Here is a 24,479-nt window from a genome sequence, read left to right as displayed (position 1 = left end):
CAACTTTGTAGCCCACAGCAAAGCGGTTTGAATCCCAGGGAATGAATGAACTGAAAAATTATATAATAACACTTTGGATAAAAGACTCTATTTCACAGACAAAAAGTTATCCGATCCGAAGTTTTTTATGTGCATTTTTAGAATTTATGTGCATCTTTGGCATTTCCATCCAGCATTTTTTTGTGTGATATCCAACAATTTGAATAAAAATAGGTGGATGGAAACTAGCTATAAGTGCAGTTTCATATAGGCCTAGTGCATAAAGAGATCACATAATTTGTGATTTTACATTAGTAACAACTAGTAAATTTTGCCATTTTTGATAGGCTACCATGTTTTTTTTCCCTAAGAGTTTTTTTTAAATGGCAACAAATTCATTGAAACTTAACAAGTTCAAAAAGGTCCTAAAATGCGTCTCATCCTCAGTGTCCGCTGAAGGTTATGATGTAAGTGACCGCTGTGATCCTCAAGGCGGGCGCGGTCCCGGCTGCACCGTGCGCGTGCACGTCACCAGTAGACGGTTATGCGGTGCAGAAATCAAGGTGGAGAAACAGCGCTGACTGAGCCGGGAAATCGGAAGTGACTTTCAGCGGAGACATATCTCATTCGGTTTTAGTTTTTTTTTACTTAGTTGTGTGATCTGGCAGACGAGAAACCTTTCATATAAAAAGGTAAGGATAATTTATATTTGTTGCTGGCTGCGCTATGGTGAAAGTGAGTCGGCTAAAGTGTGTATGTGGCTGCGAAATTTGCGCCGCCTGCCTGCCTGACTCAAAATGGCGGACAGGCCGTTAGAGCAAAATAAGGGTGGGAATATCAGAGAGAGAGAGCAATATAAACTAACGCCGGCAATGTCATAACGTGTATACAAACGAAGATACAGAACCAATACTTGCATTTAATCCTCACTTAATTAAATTAAGCCTCTTACCTGACGGGGCATTTGTGACAGCCGGCCTTTAGTGGTTTGACCCATACTAATGTTAGCTAGTTCATGTTAGCATCATCTCAGCAATAAATTCACTGAATAAGCCATAACAGCTAGTGTCATTTGTATTTCTACGTATCAAATCCTCTTTCCCACTAAGGTAGTTTCATAAAGGCGTTAAAGTTGTGTTTAACTGGCTGGTGTGAGTGATATTTGGGATTGGGTGTGCCTATGATGGTTGAAGGCCGGAGATTCATCACATCGATCCCGGTGCATAACTGTACGGTTCGCTGCTGTTATAATAATATACTGTTCGGTCAGTCAACAAGGGTGTGTATGATATGTTATTATGTGTTTGCTAATTAATAGCCGAGAGGTTCATGATTATAGTTGGCAAACAAATGGTCAACGTTGACTGTCTGGCTGCCATCATGTTTTGATTCGGTGTTCAAGATGGAATGTTTTTGGACTAAACAAGAATATTAATGTTATTGGGAATTTGGGATCCCTCGGACTAATGTACAGACATGAATACATTTTGGCTAACGTTAAATCTGCACCAGCTCAAGAATCATGATATGTGGAGGTGTGAGCGCTCGCCTTGCCCTAACACTTGATATATGTACACACACCTTAGTTAGATTATTCAGCTGTCATCGCTCTCTTCTACCACGTGGGTGTTGCCTTTCTGTTGCTAATGATTATTTATCCGGCCTAATTAATTTTAGGCAACTTGGCCTGAGCTTGCCTTACATCTGACGTCATTCAGTGTGACGTCTGCATTGCAATTTAATTTTGTGATTTTTCTTTTCTTTTTTTCTTCTTAGTTTTTAGCCTTTAGTGAAAATGACTCAACTGACAAATAATTCTCGAGATAATTTCATGGAAATAAAATCAATAGATTATACACTTAATAGGCTTTCCCCACGAATGCATCCAATATATTACATTGTGTTTGGAGTTCTTGTAAATGAACAAATATTTGCCATGAAAATTTGGTCCTATTTTTTCCTTCAGATAATTGTGGGGGGAAAATGGGAAACACTTTGACAGGAGGTGGTGCTTATGGATAAGCAGAGATACAGTGGTGTAATATGCTATTTGCTTCTTTCTTTTTTATTAACATGATAATGATAGTCTCTGTGTTTGATTTGATACTATTTGTTATAATTACCTATAAACACATAATTATGTGTTCATTGTTTAAATAGGCTAGCTCCAATAAAATAAAATAAAACAGGGCAGTCATGTGCAACTTTCCATTTCTGAAACCCATGTCACTGAGAAGAAACAAAGTCAAACAGTGTTATGTCTTCAAACATGAGTGCTACCAATTCGTCGTTTATGTAACCGCAGCATCCACAGGCTGATGACCACAAAACGCAAATCGTATTGTTTGGCCAATTATTATTATTAATATATATATTTTTTTGTTGCAGTGCGATGGAATGAAAAGGTTAACATCTATCTGTAATAAAATTTTGTTATATTGACCACATGCAAATGTTTATAACTCATTCAAATTCAAATGGTTGTCACACAGAACGTTAGTCTTGGTGTGAGTTTGTGGGCCTTTAGGCTGTGTGGCCTTAATCCACTAAACTTTAAGACATTATGTTATGCTAATGCTCATCAAATCTCTTTTTAAGGTCAGTATTTGGGTTACAGCCACGTTCCAAATATGATGTTTTATATACAGGGATCGGAATAGGCCTATTCATTTATGCACAGCTGTATACCGATCTACACATGCGCTGTTCTGCTTTGCACTGTTATTTCCCTGGAGAATCAGGATGATGTCATTGGTTACAGAGTATGCTCCGTTTTATTTGTACTTTTTTCACATTCATTTAATTAAGATTAACACCCCTTCAAAAAGGCCAGACAACACTGACATGAAATGGTCAGTCAATCGTTAATATACAAATGCAGTGTGTGCTGGTAACTTGGCAGCAAAAGAGATAAAACAACAAAAGATAGCCAGGGCTCCAGGCTAACATTTGAGAGCGGTGGCAGAGCAGTTCTTATTCCTGTATATCCGCGGGACTCGCGCGTGGAGCTGATATCTGTTTCTCATTAGCAATCGCAACCTGCTTCATATATATCAGTCATGTTAAAAACATCAAATTCACTTATTAGATCCTTCGACATAACAAGTTCCATTATTCCTAATAAACCTACACCTTTGTTATTGTAAGAGGTTAGCGACCCCTAGCTGCGAAAAAAATGGCATTGTAGCTTTAAGCAAAATGTGTGAAAAAATATATATTCGGGAATAGGGAGTGGAAATGGCTAGTAATGCTCCTTTGCCGCCACCTACTGGTTATTATTATTATTATAATTTTTTTTTTTTTTAATGAAAGCGTTTGCTTGCCACATGTTAGTTTTCCTATCTTGAAACTTTTAGTTTTACAAATGGGGACAATCTTTGATTAATAAACAAATTGCCTAATGTTTTTGGTCATCACATTAAAAATAACATTTAAATAGGATATAGTTTGTAACCGAGAATTTTGTGCCGCATTTGAATGCTTCTCACTAGATCTCGCAGCGATGATATCAATTCTGCTGCCAATTCAAATGCTTTCTCACTGGATAATGTTTCTCATATACAAGTTTGCAACAGAAATTGCAGCTCTTATCAACTGGGCAATGTGGTGGTGACACCGGTGTGACCTAACAAAATTAGAGGTCGACCGATTCATCGGTTTTGCCGATTAATCTGCACCGATAGTTGACAGGTGGAACTATCGTTATCGGCAAAAATATATACCGATAGTTTTTCCTGGTTGCGTCCATTGCTGGAGCGGCTGAGAAGCGCGCGCTGTCATTCAGTACACAGTGTAAGAGCTGAGAAGGGTCTGCTGGCATGATGCAGTACAAGAGCGACCTCTAGAGGTGTAATAAAAACTCGTGTCTCGTGTTGTTTACTTCGACACGTGATTCTGCGTGCTGCACTGAGAGCACATGCTGCGTGGAGTGCGCTATCATCAGATGCGCGTTTAAAGCACCGACAGCTCAAATGTATGTATACAGTACATTTTGTCATATTATAAAGTGATTAATTTGTTGACTAAATGCTGCATTAGTAGAGAAAGAACAGCACTACAGTATGTTTGTTTGCCTTCGAGGCTGAGAGGACGCTAACATTACTAGTACCTCAAGCGGTTAAAACACTGACAAACATAAACGTAAGTCCGACCCGAATGTTTAATGTCACAATTGTTACCTCTATTTGCATTAGTTCATATCCAGCTGGTCACTTTTATGCATTAAATATGCAGAGAAGTTGCATATTTAAAGCTAGAGACGTAAGCAAACTGATATGTTCATACAGCCGACAGAAACATAAACGAATCAGAAAAGCATTCGATTTCGGTTATTTATTTTTTTCATCTTCACTTTAATACAAATTTTGTTACTTTTTTATTAATTAAGTTGGCTTGAAAAGAACTGAATGTACATTTTGAATGTAACTGGTTTTATTTGTTATTTCAGTATTACTTTTTGTTTCAGTTTGAATGAATGTCTTTTATTGACTTAAATATTTATTCACATTTATATTATTTCATTTAGCATGTTTTCATGGTTCAATACAGTTTTATTATTTTTATAATAAAGTTCAGCACTGTTTTACTTGGAGTGTTATGTTTGTTTTTATCCAGTATCAATTTTAAAAACTATCGGTTCATTAATCGGTTATCGGCAAGTATGGCCCAACCTAGCTATCGTTATCGGTAAAATCCACTATCGGTCGACCTCTAAACAAAATATAATCGCACCGGCAGAAAAAAAGGTAGCAAAATGCTGGTAAGGAACCACGATTACTAGCCTACGTATTTAATTTAAACTAAAAGATATTGTTATTTTACATTTCTGTTTCTAAACACTAGTGTTAGACTTACCCAAAAACTTAACTATTTATTTAATTTGTATCTTTATTCTATTGTATTTATTTGTGCTACTTTTTTCGATTTAATTCAAAGATTGAAAACAAGCTTCCTTGTGTTGTGTAGACTCATAAGTTAAAAAATTAAAAATAAATACCCCAATGTAAAAACAAATACAGTTAGTGAGCAAACATTTAGGTGATATAAATGTAATAAAAAATGCTCAACTTCACCCTTAAATAAAAAAAATACCCCCCTAATAATCACCTAAGGCCTGATGCGTCTAATTTCTGTAGTATTTCTGAATAGTACCACTGCTATACCCACCTGAAGAACTTAAAGCCGTGTTTATTTCATATCTCTCTTTATTGTATTGCAGGGATGGGCAGCCACTGTCCTGCAGAGTTTAGCTCTAACCCTGATGATAATTCGCCTGCCTATAGATTTCTAGTAATCCTGAAGACCTTAATTAGCTTGTTCAGGTGTTTTTGATTAGGGTTGTAGCTAAACTCTGCAGGACAGCGGACCTAGTCCAAGCCCGAGGTTGTCCATCCCTGTTCCATTGCATTTATTTGTGCTGTTGTTTGCAATTTGTTTAGTTGTTCTTATTTTATTACTGACATTACTTATTTAGTTTTTTTTAATGGAAATAAAATTTAGCAGTGAAGAAAAGTAAATTTTTGTTTTTATATGCTGTCAATTATATTTCTTAGAAAGAAAATCGGAATCAGCAAAAATCAGTATCGGCAGTTCACACTTAAAAAATCTGACATCGGAATCGGTCAAGAAAATGGCAATCGTGCACCTCTAATTACGATCCCCACTTGACATCACACACGCACGCGGATGCGCACATTGCGATGTCAAGTGCTGAAACAATATACCGTGCCACTGACCCACTTCATGCGTTTCGTTGCTCTGTCACAGACAGCCTCATTTAATAAAAAATTTACAACACCTTTTCATGTTTGACTTGCCTCAAGAAGCTACCCTACACCACTCAACTACCTGTGCTCAAACACGGTGTCGTCTCAGGTTCTTCTATTAGCTGTCTGGTTTTCTTTTCTTAAGTGAAAGAAATCAGTATGGTGTCCTGCACCTGTAATCATTTTTTGTCTTTTTTTCTTTACCAATATGCAGAACCAACATTTACAGAATTTTTGCTTTTTCCAATTGTTGTCATTTTGTTTGCAGTCTGGAGCCCTGTCTAATAAGCTTATGTCTAAATAAAGTTGCATTTGTATCGTATTTGTATTTGGGCGCTTTCCGTAGATCCTTCAGTTCATTGTTTGGTAGTTTAGAAATGAAAGCATTCTAATGACAGCTTGCTTCTCCTGTTCATTAACGGAGATGTATACTGACCTTTATTCTGTGTAATGCAGGGAAGTTATGATTAATTATTTCCCCTGCTTGGGACATGAATCGTAACTCGAACAATTAGTTGTTTAAGGCGGAAGTAATACCTTCACACAAATGTATTCAATAATAATACAAGTAGAGCTGCACAATTTATCACATTACAATCATTATGTCAGAGTGTGGCTTAGTGTGTTAGTTTGCATGTGCTGCATACTTCAAAGTGAATGAGTGACGCTCTGATCTGTCCTTACACACACTCCAAACACACGTGGTATGGGACTCGTGATAGTGTTTTCAGCAGCCTCAGAAGTTCGCTGTATTTTACTGCTCCACGTGAAAAGTTGGTTCACCTTTTGTCCAAAGTTCAGGTTTGTGGTAACATGCAGGCAGAATACAAAGTGCTCTGTTTACTTTTGTTTGCATTGACGTTATTCCAAACGTGATTATGTTTGGCAGGAGTATAATTCAAACTATACTGAGCTACACAAAAGATTCAAAGTTACCAGTTTTTTTAAAATGTTGATTATATGTATATGTGGTGTTTTTAATATGCTTTAAGACAAACCATGTACAAATTCATAAGTCAACACCATTGAGTATTTTCTCATTAAAACTACAGTGAACCAAAAGACCATCTCAAAAACACGGTTTGAAATCGCTGGTGTTTCTGGCGTGATGTCACAAACTACCTTGTAACCAATCACGTCCACATGCGGGAGGGCTTTAGCATATTTACTGTGGTCTCGAGAGAAGACAGGTTATCCCTGTATATTTTTCTGTTGATATGAAAAATCAGGAAGATTTAGCAATATGTCGGGTGAATTATGTATATGATGTATATTACGATGTTGTGATGAACTATATATGCCTTTCTCCACTGGCGTTCTAAGTTGTTCAAAGCGTTTCTAAGATGCTGATTTTTAGAAAGTAGCTATCAGCTCTGAGATGGTGAACGGGAACGTGTTTTTTGTAACATAAGCAGCACATTATTAGCTGTTTGATAACGTTGTCCAGCAAAAGGCTAATCATATTAATTACCATTATGTGTCCTCCGACGTTGTAGAAAGCGATACATAAAACACATTCCCATTCTGATACATGGACTTGTGTATGAGTGACCGAGTCGGTCTCTGAGCTGGTGTGAGTGAGTGGAGCATGGGCTAATTTTCATGTATCCACTATCCACGTATATTAAATTAAGCAAATGTGTAGTTACATTATTTTAAGGTGTGAGAAAAAAAAAATTCACAGGAGTTTTAAGGGATAAAATTGACTACAGGGGGACTTTAATGTTATTGTTTACCCAAAAGGGAACATTTTGAAAGTTACTCATATTTTCCAATCTCATAAGACTTTGTCAAAACACAATTAATTAATAAAAAAAAAGAAAGTGTTCTCTCATAATTTTTGTCCAAAGTCAATTAAGTCAATTAGCCTACCAATTTTAGGTGAACTCACTTATCCTTCAGTTTCCCACCAAAATAAAAGACTTGATGATGAATGTGAAGTAATTACTACAGAAATATTGTGTAACGCAATAATAGCAACAAGCAACAACTAAAGTGAATAAAAAAATATTTACTTCTGATACATCATCTTAGTTTGTTGCTGTTGTTGTTTTAGTATTGATGTCTTGGCAGCAGCAATATGTACATTTATATTTTGCAAAACTCAGTACCTGAAGATCTACAGCCCTGGAGAGTGTAACACACATCCAGTACCTGTAGTTTTCTTGATTCGCTGGATCAGGAGGAGTTTTGCACCCCTGCTGTAATCCCATCCTTATAGTAATGTAGTTAGTTAATGATTATGTAGTTATTAATGTATATGTAGTTCATTAATATTAGCCTACTGGCCTACGAAAGGTATAATTACACTGTGACAACTGACATTATGTGTCATTATATGACACACTGTGCTTATTCTGCTTATTCTGCACTCTAAAAAGTTTAACTATGATTTACTAAAATTTTTGGGTGAAACATTTTAAAGCTGTGAAATCAATGAAATATACTATGAATTGATTAAATGCAAGTGAAAAAATTAAGTAAATCTGAGTAACTGCATCTGGTACATTAGTAGAATTAATTTAACATTTAAACATTTAAAAAGACAATATTTATGAGTAATTTTAACTGTTTTATTTCCTCTAAACCTTTGTAAAATAGTATTCCATACAACCACCAGTATACATGATGACATTGGCCTTTATTGTCGATGAGTACAGCATATTTTACACTGTTTTATACAATATTTAATATATTTTTCAAGTCCAAAATGTGGCTATCTCATCTGCTTTAGGAAGGCCAGATTAGACATTTTTCACCTGCATCAAGATTAGTTTGCACCATGCAGATTAGAGTGTATTTGCAGGCCGTCAAAACCTACTGAAAGGATTACAAAGTCTTGTCTCAGTCCCCAACACCCCACTATTCGTCTGGACGACTGTTTTATTGGACCACCGTCCCCTCAGGATTAGCAGAGGGGATTTACGCCATGCCACCGCCAGCACTTCCAGTCTGGTTGTCATCGCAGGGCTGAACGTTACTGTGTGGATGTTTGGGAGGGCTGTGATGCTTTATTATGTGCACATGGTCAGAATGGCAGATACACATTTGATTTAATATAAGTTGGAGAGTGAGTAAAAATGCTAATGGCTGAATTATGGCTCTTTCTTTTATTGTGTTTGCTAAGGTTTTTGTCTGGGTACATGGCTCAAGTCAAGTCCACAATTATTCCTGCTTCACCTTTATCTTGTATGAACTGCTTTAATGTTTCTTTTCTAATTCATCCGTTTCCCCCTATTTCTCCCTAGATGGCAAGTGGATCAAATTGGTGTTAGTTCCAGCATCTGTTTTGCTGTGGTCTGGTGTGTCGCTGTGGAGGAAACATCCAAGCCCAAGTAACCTCGGTTTGCACAAGAGTGTGAGATTGTGCCTCATCCCTCAGTTCGTCCTGCTGAGGAGCTGCTCGGGACTGTTCGCCAGCTCCTTACTCGGGGCAGAGACAGCGCCCTCACCCTCCTGACACAATGGTGCTGTCACAGAGGCAACGAGATGAACTGTGAGTCCATATTCTCATGCATCTCTGGATCTCTATCACATTAATAGGCTGACATTTACCATATTTTTCAGAAAATAAGTCACAGCTGACTATTTGCAATGTGGAAGTAAGCTATTTCCTGGCAATGTGGAAGTAAGCTATTTCCTGTCAATGTGAGAGACTTCCGATTCATTAGCTGCTACAAGTAGGGCTGTCGGGGTGAAGGAATTTCCCTTAAATTTAATTTTGAGTGGCTCAATAGCGCGATAAGCTGTATTGTCGCCATTTATTTATATTTATTTGTTGCTATATAAATAAGTGTTACGATGTGGTCAGCATGCAGAAAAACGCGGAAATTTTCAGTAACCAATGTAAACGATTACTAAACAAAAACTAAACTGTGCATTGAAAGGCTGTCACTCAGCTCGCAGTTACATTGTTACGGCAACGGACTGTCTTTGAGTGAGTCATTAAACCGTTCATTCAACGAACACGTTCAAAACCGCTGATTCATTAAAACTTTAAAAAGATATATGTAATGAAACAAGGTGTTCATTATTTTTAACTTAGAGCTCCACTTTTCAAGGCTCAGCTGACCAACAATGCGTCGCATGGGTAACGCTGAAGCTGATGCTTCACTTAATAGAGACCAATGGCATTGAATGCGTGACTCGCTGATATTTGTTTCCCGCGGCTTCCTCGCTCTGTGGATGCTGACCGGCGCTGACGCCATTTATGGTAAATACCCTTAAACATTAAAAGGGTGATACAACAAATATTTCGGCAACCTTTTCACAAATATATATGTCTTGGTCTCAAAGACAGACGCAGGTAAACGTACGCGCTCAGTCGATCTCTCTCTCATTCACTGTCTGTTTAGGCTTAAGTGCAAATCCCGAAGCCTCTGTACAAATCACCATGAACAGTCTTGTTATCATTATTAACTTATTTAGCATTCAATACACATGCACGAAGTTCAAAACAAGAAGGGTATAGCCTTATGAAAAAAGAAAACACGTGAATATCGCGGTTGCTGGCATTCCTCTGCGGTTGTGCTACAATATTGCGGTTATTGCGACAGCCCTAGCTACAAGTATTGCTAGAAAAATAACAAAGTGCAGTGAATGGTAAAACAGTATGTGCTACAGACCAGTGTGTTTATGATAATGACAATAAATAAAATATGACGCCAGTGTGCAATATCAAGCAGCATAGTGGAATATTTGTACAGATAAAATATCCAATGGCTATGTCTGCTCTTACATTAAAAATAAGGTGAAAAATCACACTTGGTCAGAATTACATTGTAATTGCAGAAAAAACAAATAGGCCTAAGTAGCATTGGTGTATCCATTTCATTTTTAACTTGTCTTTGCGCTATACAAATAAATGTGGCCACGTGTACTTCTCTCATTTGGCACAAATATAAATGCACCACTTTGTGCTTGTTTTGCGAAAAAAACACACAACTTGTATTCCGTAAAATACGCCGGTAAGTGTTTGATTCTGAAATGCTTAAATATTAAGATTTGATCAAATAAAATGATTATACATTGTGAAACCTGATATCAGTGCAGTTCATTGCAGTAGTGAAGAGCGTGGCTGCCTGCCCTGCGCCTCAGGGAGCTTCCTGCGACAGCAAGTTAGCTTTAATATTTCATAAAGCCTCATGACTGAGGAGTGGAGGATGGGTTCATAATTACGTGACTATCCTCCACGCTTCATGTAGCACCAGGGGTCTTTTGGGTAATCTCGCTGATTTAAAGAGTGATGGTTTGAAGAAGCTGTATGAAGAATATATGATATAGGTGAAAGGGCAGTTCTGTCAAATATTTGAGCACTGTTGGATGTCTCCTTGTTGGCTGGCCACCTCGTTTGGAAGGAAAGTTATTTCTGGGAGCTTGTACTGCTGAAGCCTTTAAGCCAAAGCCACATAACAAACATCAAAGACTTAACCAGTTCAGGCCAATCTAATCACTATACTGAAGTTGAATCTCGCTTTATGTTTTTAAACATTTCTTTAGTGTATAATTTCTGCTCTGACACCAAATGACCTTTGTCTAACTGGTTTCTTGGGGTGTGTATTATTACAAAAAATAATCTATTTTGGGGGATTTTGTCAATAACTGGAATTAAGACTGTGTTTTTGCTGGGACCTTGGCTGGTTTAGGCCTGTCATAGACAGCCGATTCACAAATATTTTCATATTAATTTTCTGTGCAGTGCAAGAAATTAACATTTCCATTAGGGAGTGAGAATTTCCCCCCATTAAATAATTTCCAGGGGCATATTTACTTGAGGTAGGGGAAAAAATGTAATCTCATAATATGAATCGTGATTTTTATCTTATATCGATTTGCATCTGCGTCTGCTACTCTGCTTTTCACTGTAGATGGTGGATGTATTTTGGGTTGGGCACTTAAAAGACTTTCTGTCTGCTGCATATGACTTCAGCTCAGGATTGACGTCAGCCCAGGATAGGATAGGACAGGTTTGGGAAAAGTTTTTAACTGGATTTTTTTATTTAAGAAACTTAATGCCTGGTTCATTTGGCTATTTTCAGGTGTCTTTTCTTTTGAATCCAGTGCTTTCGGTTACTGGACTGCTCGTGTTCTGTTCAGTTTCCTTCAGAGAAGTCACTAAGTCTAGTCTCGAAGGTGCTGACGTCACTACCTAAATTTAACCCATTGGTCAGCTAATGAAATATTCACCATCATCTGAAGAGGTGAAAGACTCATTTACATAATGAAGCACAGGAAGATAAAAGGAGAGGCTCTGCGTGTGTGTCGAGACGGAGACGAAGTGAAAGTGCTCAGTCCTCCATTTTGGCCATTCCTGCTGTGTCATTTGAGACTTGTTCCATCCTCACTGGCAGGTGCCCATGACAACCAGGGACTGTTTTGGTTACTTTCCTGCTCCGGTTTTTCCCCGGTCTCCAGTTTCAATAAAAGATGGAAGTGCACTCTTTATAACCATGTAGTGTGACAATTATTGCATCACCAAAACATCTATCAAATCAGTGAGTAAAGTGGTAACAATGACAAGTAAACTGTAAGGGATTACATGACAGAGTATAGAAAGTATCTATGAAGATAGTGTTAAATAAAGCTAAAAATATTGTGGATGATGAGAGGCATTTTTTAGCCTCTGCTTTCGAATTGTTGCCACCTGTCCATGCTAATGTGTTTCCCTTTGTGTGAAATACGGGTCCGTATTAAGTTATTTTAATAGTGTTAATTGATGGCCAGCTGGTCTGGTTAAATTTAAATTCTTTACATTTATTTGTTTGTATATGCTAACTAACAAACAAATGCTAAAGAATGGCCACATACACACTGCAGCTTAATATAGTTGTCACTTTAATGTAATTCTGTGTACACAGTTTTATTTCAGGACTGATATTTGGATTCTGTAAATTGAACAATAATATAGCAATTCAATTCTGTTGTCACTCACAACACTTTGCAGTCTGCACGTCCAATGAGTCTTGATGTCCCAACAACATTTGCATGGTTGTGTGTGTGTAGTGATGTCACCACATGTGCCCACATTCAACAATTTGAACATTGAGCTGCTTTGAGATCCCCATATCTATGGGACTGAGTTATATAGGGCCTTAAAAAGGAAGATCCCAAAAGTGAATTATTAAGAATGAGAATCTAGAAGAATATTAAGATATCTTGAATACTTTGAGTTACAGGCATGACAACTTTAGAAAAAGAATATGTATGGCACTGACAGCTTTGTTCTGTGCAGTTGAGCTGATATAATTTTTTTTATACATTTCTAGTTTTAACATTATTTGTTCTTTAGATATTCTTCTGTAAATAAAAAGTATCTGCTGTATGTAAAGTGACCCAGATTTGTTTTTTGACCACTGAAAATGTGTACAATTTACTCAGAGCCGCATTAAGATCTCCATATCCCTGGGATTGAACCATTGAGGGCCTTTAAAATGAAGATACCAAAAGGAAAGTTTGTTAAGATAAGAACCAGAATCTAAAATAATATTACGATATTTTTAATACTTGAGGCAAAATATGCCATATTTGAACTGTCACCATTGGCATATAATGAAACAAAGATTGCTAAAGTCAACTAATTGACCATTTTACTAATTGACCTACCAATCTCTGTGTAAAATAAAATAATGATGCTGCCATCTTTTTAAAGTCATTTTTACACCCCTCTAATTTGGCTCCAAATCTCAGGTGAAAATTGTCCTTTGACCCATCTCTACAAAATATTAGGTTATCCCGCAAATGTACATCTGTGACATTTAATATTTTGACTTTCATCACTATTTATGTTTGTCTTTCTACAGAAAAATATTAACAAAATGAAAAGTTTGAACCGGGGACCTCTGGTTAAGTTTACACAGAATGACCCATCTCGGTCACTGCTAATGTGATTTTAAATCCAGTCTCATCATTGATCATTCACTGTACATGCATTAAATCTCAGTTGAATTGGGTGATGATCACATACCGATACTGTCTGGGAGTTTTTATTAGGGCTTAACTGCACGATCACGCATCTCTTTGTCTAATAAAGTCCCATCTTTGCCTTTCAGAAATCGAGCAATAGCAGATTATCTGCGCTCCAATGGCTACGAAGAGGCATATTCTGTTTTTAAGAAGGAGGCAGAGTTAGATATGGTATTAACACATTTTCACACTAAGATTTAAAATAAAAAAGGCATTCCCATTTGATGTGTTAGTATGTCACATTGTCATTCTGATTTATAATTTTAGAATGAGGAGTTGGATAAGAAGTATGCAGGCCTTTTGGAAAAGAAATGGACTTCAGTCATCAGACTACAAAAAAAGGTCAGTACAGTAAAAAAAAGACAAGGCCGTATTTTTTTGAATGATTGCACAGATGTCTGTTTTCCAAAATATACATAATTTTAACCCCAGCTTTTCCTGTATTGTGTTAGGTGATGGAGTTGGAGTCCAAACTAAATGAAGCTAAGGAGGAGATCACTTTAGGAGGCCCCGTGGCACAGAAACGAGACCCCAAAGAGTGGATCCCACGCCCGCCTGAGAAGTACGCCCTCAGCGGTCACAGAAGCCCTGTCACACGCGTCATCTTCCACCCTGTGTTCAGCCTCATGGTCTCCGCCTCAGAGGACGCCACTATAAAGGTGTTTTTTCGGTTCTGTATTTTTATGCATCAGATGTTTTGACTCTGATAGGCTGTACACGGATGTATGCATGCATATGCTATATGGATGTTTTCTTGTGCCACATTTTAGTTTTCAAATCCATCTGCTCTCATTCTTTTCTGCTGAGTCACTGCCCATCTCCATGGAGAGATCGTGATGCTCTGGTTTCCCAGGGCAACGGCGCAGTGAGTGGTTCTCTGGACACCAGGCAGTGCAGTTATAAGCGTTCTCGGTCTGCTTTTCTTTGTTTGTCTTTGTTCCTTTTCCCATGTCAAGATCTATAGGTCACCAATAAACAGCTAGACTGCTAGAGACATTTTGCATCACACCTTTTTTCACCTCATAGATTTAATCCCCTCAATATACTTTGTTGTCTAACCTGCTGCCATTTGCAGTTGTAGTTGAAGCAGTGTAGTCTTTCTGTGCGGGGTTTAAAACCTGCTATTCATCTTTGCTACTGTACGTTTAACATTCTAGATTGGCGCTCTAGTGTGAAATAGAGCTGGCACAACTGCTCGGTAGTTGATGAGTCAGGGTTAATACTTGCCTTGTGTAAATGACGCTCTGCAGTTTTCTGTTTTTGGGAAAATCCTGCACTGCATTAAGACTGTGTGTCAACTGTGCAAAAACAGTCATGTCCTGACCAATATGGTTCACTTATGTGCACTTATAGTTCATTCTTTTCATTATTCCATTTACACTATCATTTAGACGTTTGGGATCAGAAATCTTTTTTTATTTTTTTTTAGCAAGAACACGTTACCTTGATCAAAAGTAAAGGTAAACACTTTAATTGTAAAAAAAAAATTATTTATTTATTATTTCAGATAAATCCAGTTCTTTTTTAAATTTCTGTTCATCAAAGATTCCTGGGGGAAAAAATCATCAGTTTTCACAAAAATATTAAGCAGCTTAACCGGTTTCAACATTGATAATAATAAATATTTCTTGAGCAGAAAATCAGCATATTAGAATGATTTCAGAAGGATCATGTGACACTGAAGCTTTGCAATCACATGAATAAATTACATTTTAAAATATATAAAAATTCAAAATGAATTAAATTTTAATTAACAATATTACTTGTTTTTACTGTTTTTTTATCAAATAATTGCAGCCTTGGTGAGTATAAGAATCTTCTTTCAGAAACATTTAAAAAGTATTTCCGACCCCAAATGTTTAAATGGTAGTTTATATTTAGAAAAACAAATTGGAAAAATGCTATGTATAGTATTCATAGTAGTAACTATATCAGTTATCGAACATCACAGTACATCTAATAATTCTGTTATATATAATATTTATTTTATTATTTATCATAAGTTTTATTGGCTGTGGGTTTTGTTTTGTCCAGAATTCAGATGTGCTGTACCAGAGCACTCTGATGTTTTTCTCAAGCTACAAAAACTTTTAAAATTAGACAACATTATTTTAAATCACTTTGAATAAAGTGTGTATGTTTGTCCCGTTGTGTTGTTGTGCAGGTTTGGGACTACGAGGCTGGGGATTTCGAGCGGACCCTGAAGGGTCACACTGATTCAGTGCAGGACATCTCCTTTGACCAGGCTGGAAAGCTGCTGGCTTCTTGCTCCGCGGACATGACCATCAAACTGTGGGACTTCCAGGGCTTCGAGTGCATCAGGACCATGCACGGTACACATTTACTGCATTTGCTACCACATAATTACCATTATTCAAATTTCTGAACTTCCTGGCCTTTGACCCACCGGGGACTGCATCCACCTCCAATATAGGCTTTAAGCTTATTAGTGTGCTGGACAATCCTGTCTCTGAGACTCAGCCGGGACCTGTTGGTCCGGGGGGGATGGGTAAAGGTTTGTTTGGGTGCAGGATTAACCAGGCTGACAGCTTTAATCTCTCACTCAAATAACAAAGGTGCCTGTTTTAATCGTATGCCGTAAGTCCTGTCCTTTACATCGATCAGTAACCTTAGAATCAAGATTCAAATGACTTTTTTTGCTCAACGCAAGATGGTTATGCAAGAAACAAACTGTAACTAAGCTGTTCATCACACCTTATATTGCATTCATCTTCCTCACATCCTCAGGACACGATCACAATGTGTCGTCGGTTGCCATCATGCCCAACGGGGATCACATAGTGTCTGCTTCCAGGGATAAGACCATGAAAATGTGGGAAGTGGCCACTGGGTGAGTAATAATGCAGCACATTGTGAGCTGAATATTGTACTCTTCAAGGATTTCAGTGAGTCACATGTTGAGCTCTGAATATCTTGTAGTTTTTGCCATGGTATTGCCTCAAGATATGGTTATGGAAATGTATTTTTAACGAAACAAGTAATTACATAATTTGTCATTTTTATTTCAAAGCAATACAAAACATGCTGGGAATGTGAATGTATAATGATTCTCTCTGTCTTGCCTCAGTTACTGTGTGAAGACGTTCACGGGTCACAGGGAGTGGGTGCGTATGGTCCGGCCCAATCAAGACGGCACCCTGTTGGCCAGCTGCTCTAATGACCAGACGGTGCGCGTGTGGGTGGTGGCCACCAAGGAGTGCAAGGCGGAGCTGCGGGAGCACGAGCATGTGGTGGAGTGCATCTCCTGGGCCCCTGAGAGCGCACACCCCACCATATCTGAGGCTACAGGCTCTGAGGTACATGTTCGTTGATGGAAGATCGTTTCTGGCATTTTTGCTGCCTATTTTTCCATTTTCTGCATCATGAAATTCTGTTAATTTGTCATGTTAACTCTCTTCTTGCAGAACAAGAAGAGTGGAAAGCCTGGGCCATTCCTGTTATCTGGATCCAGAGACAAGACCATTAAAATGTGGGACATAAGTACTGGCATGTGCCTTATGACACTGGTGAGTAGAGCTATAGTTCAGGCAGTGTCATTGTATCATTCGTCATATCTATAGTCACGCTGTCTGTGTTCAGAAGGGCAAACAAATGTACAGTTTGCTACTCTTTTAAAAACCGGTGTGCGTTTTTAGCTTTTCCACCACAAAAAAAATGCTTTGTTAAATCATAATTATGACATGAAGTGTTGGATTTATAGAGAAGTTATAGTATAGTTATGACAATTTGGAAATCATGAGATTCTAAAGTTGCGCTCACATTAGCATTTAGCAAAAAAGTCAGTACTTTAGTCTCTGACTAGTATTTTACAGGCCCCATGTACATACTATTACCAGAGTAATTACAATAGCTGGGTAAAAACTAGGTACTAACCCTGAACCTACCGTTAAAACCCATGTAGTTATATTACCCAGTATTACTAATATTACCCAGTACTTTATTAGGTAAGTACACTGTAAGTGGACATGTAAAATATAGTGCAAACCAAAACGTCTATTGTCAGTAGTGTTGTGATGTATAAAGCACAGTTCACTTGACCAAGATCTGTTGGTCAACACAGTGAATTTACTTGGCCAACTTGAACATGTTGAAAATCTTTTGCCCTCACATGGAATTCTTAATCATGTGGATTCCTGACGAAATTACTATTTCGCCTGTAAAAATGTGTTGTAATTATGAGAAGTCAAAATGATTATTAATGCGAGTAGTAATATTATAATTATTTGCTGTTAAAAAAAAAAAAAAAAAAATCCTGTCTTAGTATAAAATCATTTTGACTTGTAATAATTATGATTTACCAAAGCATGACATTAAAAGTAGCAGCTAACGGCTTCTGCTTATTTCTCATGCTGGAAATGGGAAGTGCAGTGCCCAGCACAGTGTGCTCCATTTTTATATTGCGCATTTTACCAAATGTGTTCTTGGTATTTAATACAGAAAGTTTGTGTTGGACTATTTTGAACCATCAGTGTGCATATCATAATGTAGTACTGCTCTGTATTTGATTGACTGTTTGATGAAGCATCAGCAACTAGGGGTGTAACGATATATCGAGATATTGGCATATGAAAATGCGCCGATATGTATCGTTGATGTAAACGATATGATTCGCGATATTGAGTTAGTTTTATCCAAGGCTCAGCTTACGGTATTTATAAAGTATAATGCGCCCAAAATGTAAATTCTGTCGTGTACTTTTCGAGATTACAAGATTTTCGCTCATCTTCCGAACACAAATGAAGATATTTTTTATGAAACCCGAGAGATTTCTGTCCCTTAATTTTAAGTACATTCCTCTAAAACTTAAATGATCGGGGGGGAAGTCATAACGGCATCGTGAAAATAATCGGATCGAGTGGTCTAATCTAAATCCAAGTCTTCTGAGGAGACACGATGGCTTTATATGATGAACAGATTTACAACGATATACATACTGTAGTAGCCTAAACACGGACGTTCAGATGCTTGTGTGACGTGCGGAAACGACACGAAAGTGACTAAATGCAGACTTCAAATTTTTGGATGAACTTACCATTTACAGTTTGGGGAGTAGTCATTTTGACACGCTTTCTTGCGATTAGAGCTGTGATTGATTGCATTGATCATCTGAAGCGCTAGAAAGCACTCCTCACAGTGAAAGCGCAAACATCATTTAAATCACCATGTCACATTTAGTAGTATGATCCTTCAAAGCGTTTTAGATTGATTTCGATTATTCTTAAATGTATTGTGCCTGAGCGGGAGAGAGAGACTGCGTCAAAAATAGTCAAAACGACAAATTATCCGTGAATTTATATGGAACTAAGCTTTAGGAGCTTTCCATCTTTACTCTCCTCCCTGTTGCGTTGCATTCGGAGATCGACTACTTCTGACTGACAAAATTCCAGCCACTGGAAAACACTAACTGATAAAGTGAGTCGTACAAAACCTTTCTTTTTATTAAACTTTGTGTACACAAACAATGTAGTCAATGCTCAAGTTCATGTGTAGAGCCCCTGGTGATACTTCAAGCACAGTTTCATGTTCCTCCTTAGTGTTTTAAAAAATGCAATTTTGATGCCATCATAGAAGTGCCCCATGCACTCCCATTCAAAAGGCATTTTGACCGAAAACGAAAATACGGTCAATCTTAAAAGTGGCGTTTCCATTCTAATTATGCATTTTTCACGAAAGTTTAACTCTGGTAGATAAACAAAAAGAGCCTAGGTTAAATTTTTGGCAACAGTTACCCTTTAAATACGAGTTTCTAGTGATCTAGCTCTGAAACAGTGCACTCCATCAGCAGCAACAATAACAAAACTCGAAGTAGTGCTTATCTCCGAACCATCGCATAAGCATAAACATTAACAATAACGTGATCTTGGTTTCGACAGACAGCTCAAGGCATGGGTGTTGGCTGAGATCTGGCGCTGATCTCCCTCGCTCCTTGTCAATGGGCCTTTTAAACCGGTGGAACGTCAGTTCTGATATGTGACGTCACACATCTGATGGGCAGCCAATGATCACAACCTAGGAATAGCGAATAGAAACAAAAGGAAAAAGAGAAAAATACACAAACACAAGTGGAACGGAACCGCATCGTTTTGTGATTTCAGTATCGCCATTTGTATTGAAAATTAGCAACATTTATTAACACCCCTATTAGCAACCTCTTTTTCAAACACACATTGAAGTGACTTTTACTGTTTATTAGATCTTCTGAATCACATGGCTCTTCATTCATCCTTTACTTCTCTCGCCTTCTCTCAGGTTGGCCATGATAACTGGGTGCGTGGAGTTCTGTTCCATCCGGGTGGGAGATTCGTAGTGAGCTGTGCTGATGACAAGACCCTTCGTATCTGGGACTATAAGAACAAGCGCTGCATGAAGACCCTGTGTGCCCATGAACACTTTGTTACCTCTCTGGGTGAGCCAAGCAGAAAGTGCTGTGTGGAAACTACACAGTTATCAATGCAATATTCATCCATTAATTCAACTTCGTCTTTCTTCCACAGATTTCCACAAGACTTCTCCTTACGTGGTGACAGGAAGTGTAGATCAAACGGTCAAAGTGTGGGAATGTCGCTGAGCGCCGTAGGATCTGCCCCTTCCCTTTCCCCCCAGCACCACCACTTTGGCCACTCCCACACCTGCTCTTCAGGATGCACTCATTACTATGGTTACCACCTCATCCAGCTCTCTTCTAATTACTATTGTCCTTTTATGTAAATTACTCTGGATGTAGTTTGAGCTTATTAAATGTTACACAAGACACTCACAAGAAGAAAAAAGTTAGTAAAAAGTCAAACAAGTATTCTTGCATGGTGAATCCAAAACTTGTATACTGTAAATTTTTTGCTTCTCATCATCTAAAGTACGGTAGGGACGCAGAGCACAGGTGCTGCTCTCGCGACTCGAGCGTTTATCAACACAAGGCAGAATGATGCTGTTTGGGGAATGCAGGGTTACTCGAAACCGTTTTACGTTTCCTTTCCTTTGAACGTTTGTCGCATTCTGCTTTACAGAAAAGAAAGCTTAACATTGAAACTGACTGAAGATGAACAGCTTAAGGTGTCTGTTCCGGGGGGGGTCTGCGATGTCATGTCACCATATGAACGCCTGGATGCGCAGCTCTCCCCTCGTGTTGGACATTCGGCACTTCTAGAAGTGTTAACTTCAGTTCACATTCAAAGCTCATCCATGAAGTCCTTTTCCATTTTAAAAACACGTTTTTTCAAGCAGTTTAGGCAAATCTACATGCTGTCCTGTTAGAAAAGGAGTGCAGAAAACACAATATGAGAAGGGGAATCTCTTTCATAAGGACATGGATCAGTAAAGTGCACTTGTCCCTGGAGGCAATAGTGTTTCACGCAGGGTTTACTTTTTTTTTTTTTTGTACAGAAGATTAAATTCTGACACCCTCCTTCGCCACGACTTGGTAATGGAGGGCCTTGATATACTTTATTTACTGATGGAGAGCAAGTGAAGTGCCATTTTACTCATTCTTAATTGTGCACATTCTCCATTTTCAGGACTATGGGACAAAACACTTCACACAAATGCAGCTACATCTCCTCCACGTTCTGATTTAGCACCTCTACTATATTTCCCAGCTTTCGCTCTGACCGCCCACATTCTGCCTCGCTATTCTCAAAAATGGCTTCATTTGTTCATAGGTTTCATTGACCCCCTCCTGGCGAGCCACTCGACGTCATTTGATATAGCGCTTTCATTGCTACTCCGTCATTCCGCTGCTTGCCCGCTCCGCCTGTGTGCAGGAGACGTCGCCCGCACGGGCTTTTTGACGTACTCCGTGGTTCTGCTCAGTCACCTTGTGCCGACGAGCGATCTAGTCAGTCTTTCTTGAATCGGGGGGGGGGTTTTCGGCGTCGCAGAGGAAGACACTCGCTGGACCTCGTGGAGTTTGAGGACGACGCCTCCATGGTAGATCGACGTGCAATATCTATAGGCTGCTCTGTGTTAACTATTAAGGTGTGTATGTGTTTTCCTACGAACACATTTATTGGAAGATGGCGTCCTGGGGCAGACAGACTAAGAGTCCGACAAGAGCAGGTTTAAAATGTTCTCCACTGGCTGCCGTGCAAGGCAACGATTAGCATCTTCTAAGACTACATCAGTGGTGAGTAGTTTGCTGTGCTTGCTGGTCCGCGGCGCAACAGTAGAGTCATGTATGCCCAAACACTGCCATCCCAAAAGCTGTGTATGTAGAGTGTGTGTGTGTGTGTGTGGACGTCACTTCCTGTCTGTGAGCACACAGCGGACTCTGACTCCAGCTATTCGCTTTCTCTGCCTTGTTAATGTACTGAGAATCCCCATTATCGAGGACTTCATTCTGCTTTTTGTGGTCTCACTGTTGATGCACTCACATAAATAAATAATTGTTCATCAGTATATCTTGATGTCATTGTTTGCAACATAATTAAAATAATAAAATATCTGTAAATATAAATCAGCCCATCTGTTGTTGTTTTTTCTTACAGTTGTGGCCAAATATATTGGCTTTTTTCTGGAAAACAGGTGAAATTCAATATTATTCAGTAGAAAATTTTAAAGTCTTACAAATACAACAAATTATTTTAAAAATGAATTTTAATTAAAGTTATATCTATAATTTAAGAAGCATTTTCAATGCATCATAATATGGTACTACACACATGGTTCAAATGCAATGCTCTGTTTTGGGGACACATGTACATATTCATTCGGTATTCATTCATTTGCAGTAGACCAACAAAAAAAGACCAAATCCACTTATCCTCAGAAGTAATATAATGTAACATTCAGACATTAGCCAGAACTTAAGGCAGCATTGTTAAATATGTTAAATCCCAAACCCTGTCAAGCCAAGCTCTTTAAATGAGACTGCTCATTGAATATTTTCCCTGCACTGATTGTGTTGCGTCAGCCTTTGATGATTCCCTGCCTGAGAAACTTCAACAGGCTGGTGCCAGACACTGGGTGATGCCGCATGGATGGACACGGCACTAAATGTGGGGATCATGTCTAGCTTCTATTTATTTTTAGTTGTTGGTTTGTTCAGGCTGAAAAATAAAGCGGTTTAATTGAATTTCTTCATATTCTTCAATATAAACTTGCAATGTTTCTAAGAGAGAGAGAGAGAGAGCTGTAGAAAGACATGAGACATTCTAATGTTTTTGTTTTTTTCATATGTTTTAGGCCTCATTACATCCCCAGTGTTGAGGATATTCTCTAATATATATTTCAGCCCACTACATCAGACATGTAGACGGCAGCTCCTGTATCCTGGCAACTGTGTGTGTGTGTGTGTGTGTGAGAGAGAGAGAGAGAGAGAGAGAAACAGAAGACTCAACTCTATGGTATGGAGTCTAATGAGATGGTCAGTGTTTGTAACAGACACCAGATATGACCGCACATACACAATGGCCGACCATGTGACATTTTAGCCAATGTCTTCATTTCCTGCTCTAATATTTCACCTGTAAGGGAGTGATTTGTTTCAAAGCAGCTTTACAGTAATAACAGGGAAATTATGCATTTCGGCTATTGTTTGATTCAGTTCTGTTGTAAAGATCATCAAATATTACATTTCATTTAATCTATAAAGCAGTTATGTAAAATATGATGTCATCGTCCAGCTCAGGTCAGTTCTCGTACAGTCAGATCAATAATCCTGTTGAATATTAAGTGTTCCCAGATAATGGCAATAGTAATAGGTATTTTTGCACTATGCATAGTGCAAAAAATACCTATTATTGTCATTATCTGGGGACACTTTTTGGAGTATAATGTAAATACTATGGTACATGAATGGTATTTATTAATTACTATGATAATCATCTATCAAAATTCAAAGTTATTTCTGTTTAATTCCATTACTGTACTATGGTACCACCACAACACTATTTTGTAACAACAAAATATTTGTTTTTACAACTAAATGACCAAAAGAAAAAGAAAAGCTCTCTCTCTCTCTGCAAGTTCACCACTAGAGGGAGTTCTTACATCAAACAAAACAAAAAAAAAAATTAAGAATCTGAATAGGACTTTTGCATTCCCGTATCCGTTTGGACACGTGGAAAGTAAACTTATAGCTTAAATTAAACCCCACATTGTATCTGATCAATAACTCCTCATTAATGAGTGAATGCACAACGTTTTTAAAGTTTTTAATTTTACCATGTCATTACCACCATGTTATTAGAAGACTACATTTAAATCGTTTTATCTTTAAGACACTTAAAGGGTTAAAACAAAATTGAGAAATTCTTTGAAATTTCACATTCATGGGAAATGTAATTTAACATAATCTGAGAATTACTGGTATCAACCAGTTTTTTTTTTAACATAACTAATGACAAACTATGATCAAACCTACATATTTTCTAACAAAACATAAAAACAACATAAATATTTTTTGCAAACAATGGTTACATACCTTCTTAAAATAAATATATAAATTAATGTGTATTTTGAGAGTCTTGGCTTATATGTAAAGTTTGGCTCCGATACTAAAAACTATATGCATTTTTAACCTGCATTTTCTCCATTAAATTTAACTAAAAAGGCTACAAAGAATATCTATAAAAAAAAAGCAGCCTATACCTTTTGCATCTATATCTTTATCCATTGTTGTAAGCAATTAGATATTTACCAGCATTCATTTTCTTTTTCTTTTCAATTCAAATAATTATAAAATATAAATTACAGATATATAGTATACAAACACACAGAGAGGTTAAAATGTTATCTGTATGCTGTTGACTTACAGAG

General features: G+C 37.8%; 1 protein-coding gene across 1 annotated transcript; it reads left to right on the top strand.

The window, feature by feature from the left end:
• Positions 1-424: 424 nt before the first annotated feature.
• Positions 425-22,176, top strand: pafah1b1b (platelet-activating factor acetylhydrolase 1b, regulatory subunit 1b). Its single transcript, XM_079585380.1, has 11 exons — positions 425-671; positions 8,993-9,240; positions 13,793-13,877; positions 13,974-14,048; positions 14,159-14,365; positions 15,871-16,039; positions 16,455-16,557; positions 16,795-17,023; positions 17,132-17,233; positions 19,977-20,133; positions 20,222-22,176. The coding sequence occupies exons 2-11, from the start codon at positions 9,209-9,211 to the stop codon at positions 20,293-20,295; spliced, it is 1,233 nt and encodes a 410-aa protein (XP_079441506.1). The 5' UTR covers positions 425-671; positions 8,993-9,208; the 3' UTR covers positions 20,296-22,176.
• Positions 22,177-24,479: the final 2,303 nt, after the last annotated feature.

The sequence above is a fragment of the Phoxinus phoxinus genome (genome assembly GCF_949152265.1).
Source record: "Phoxinus phoxinus genome assembly, chromosome: 17".
Lineage (NCBI taxonomy): Eukaryota > Metazoa > Chordata > Actinopteri > Cypriniformes > Leuciscidae > Phoxinus > Phoxinus phoxinus.
Note: the sequence above shows the minus strand (reverse complement) of the source record. Positions and strands in the feature narration are given on the sequence as shown.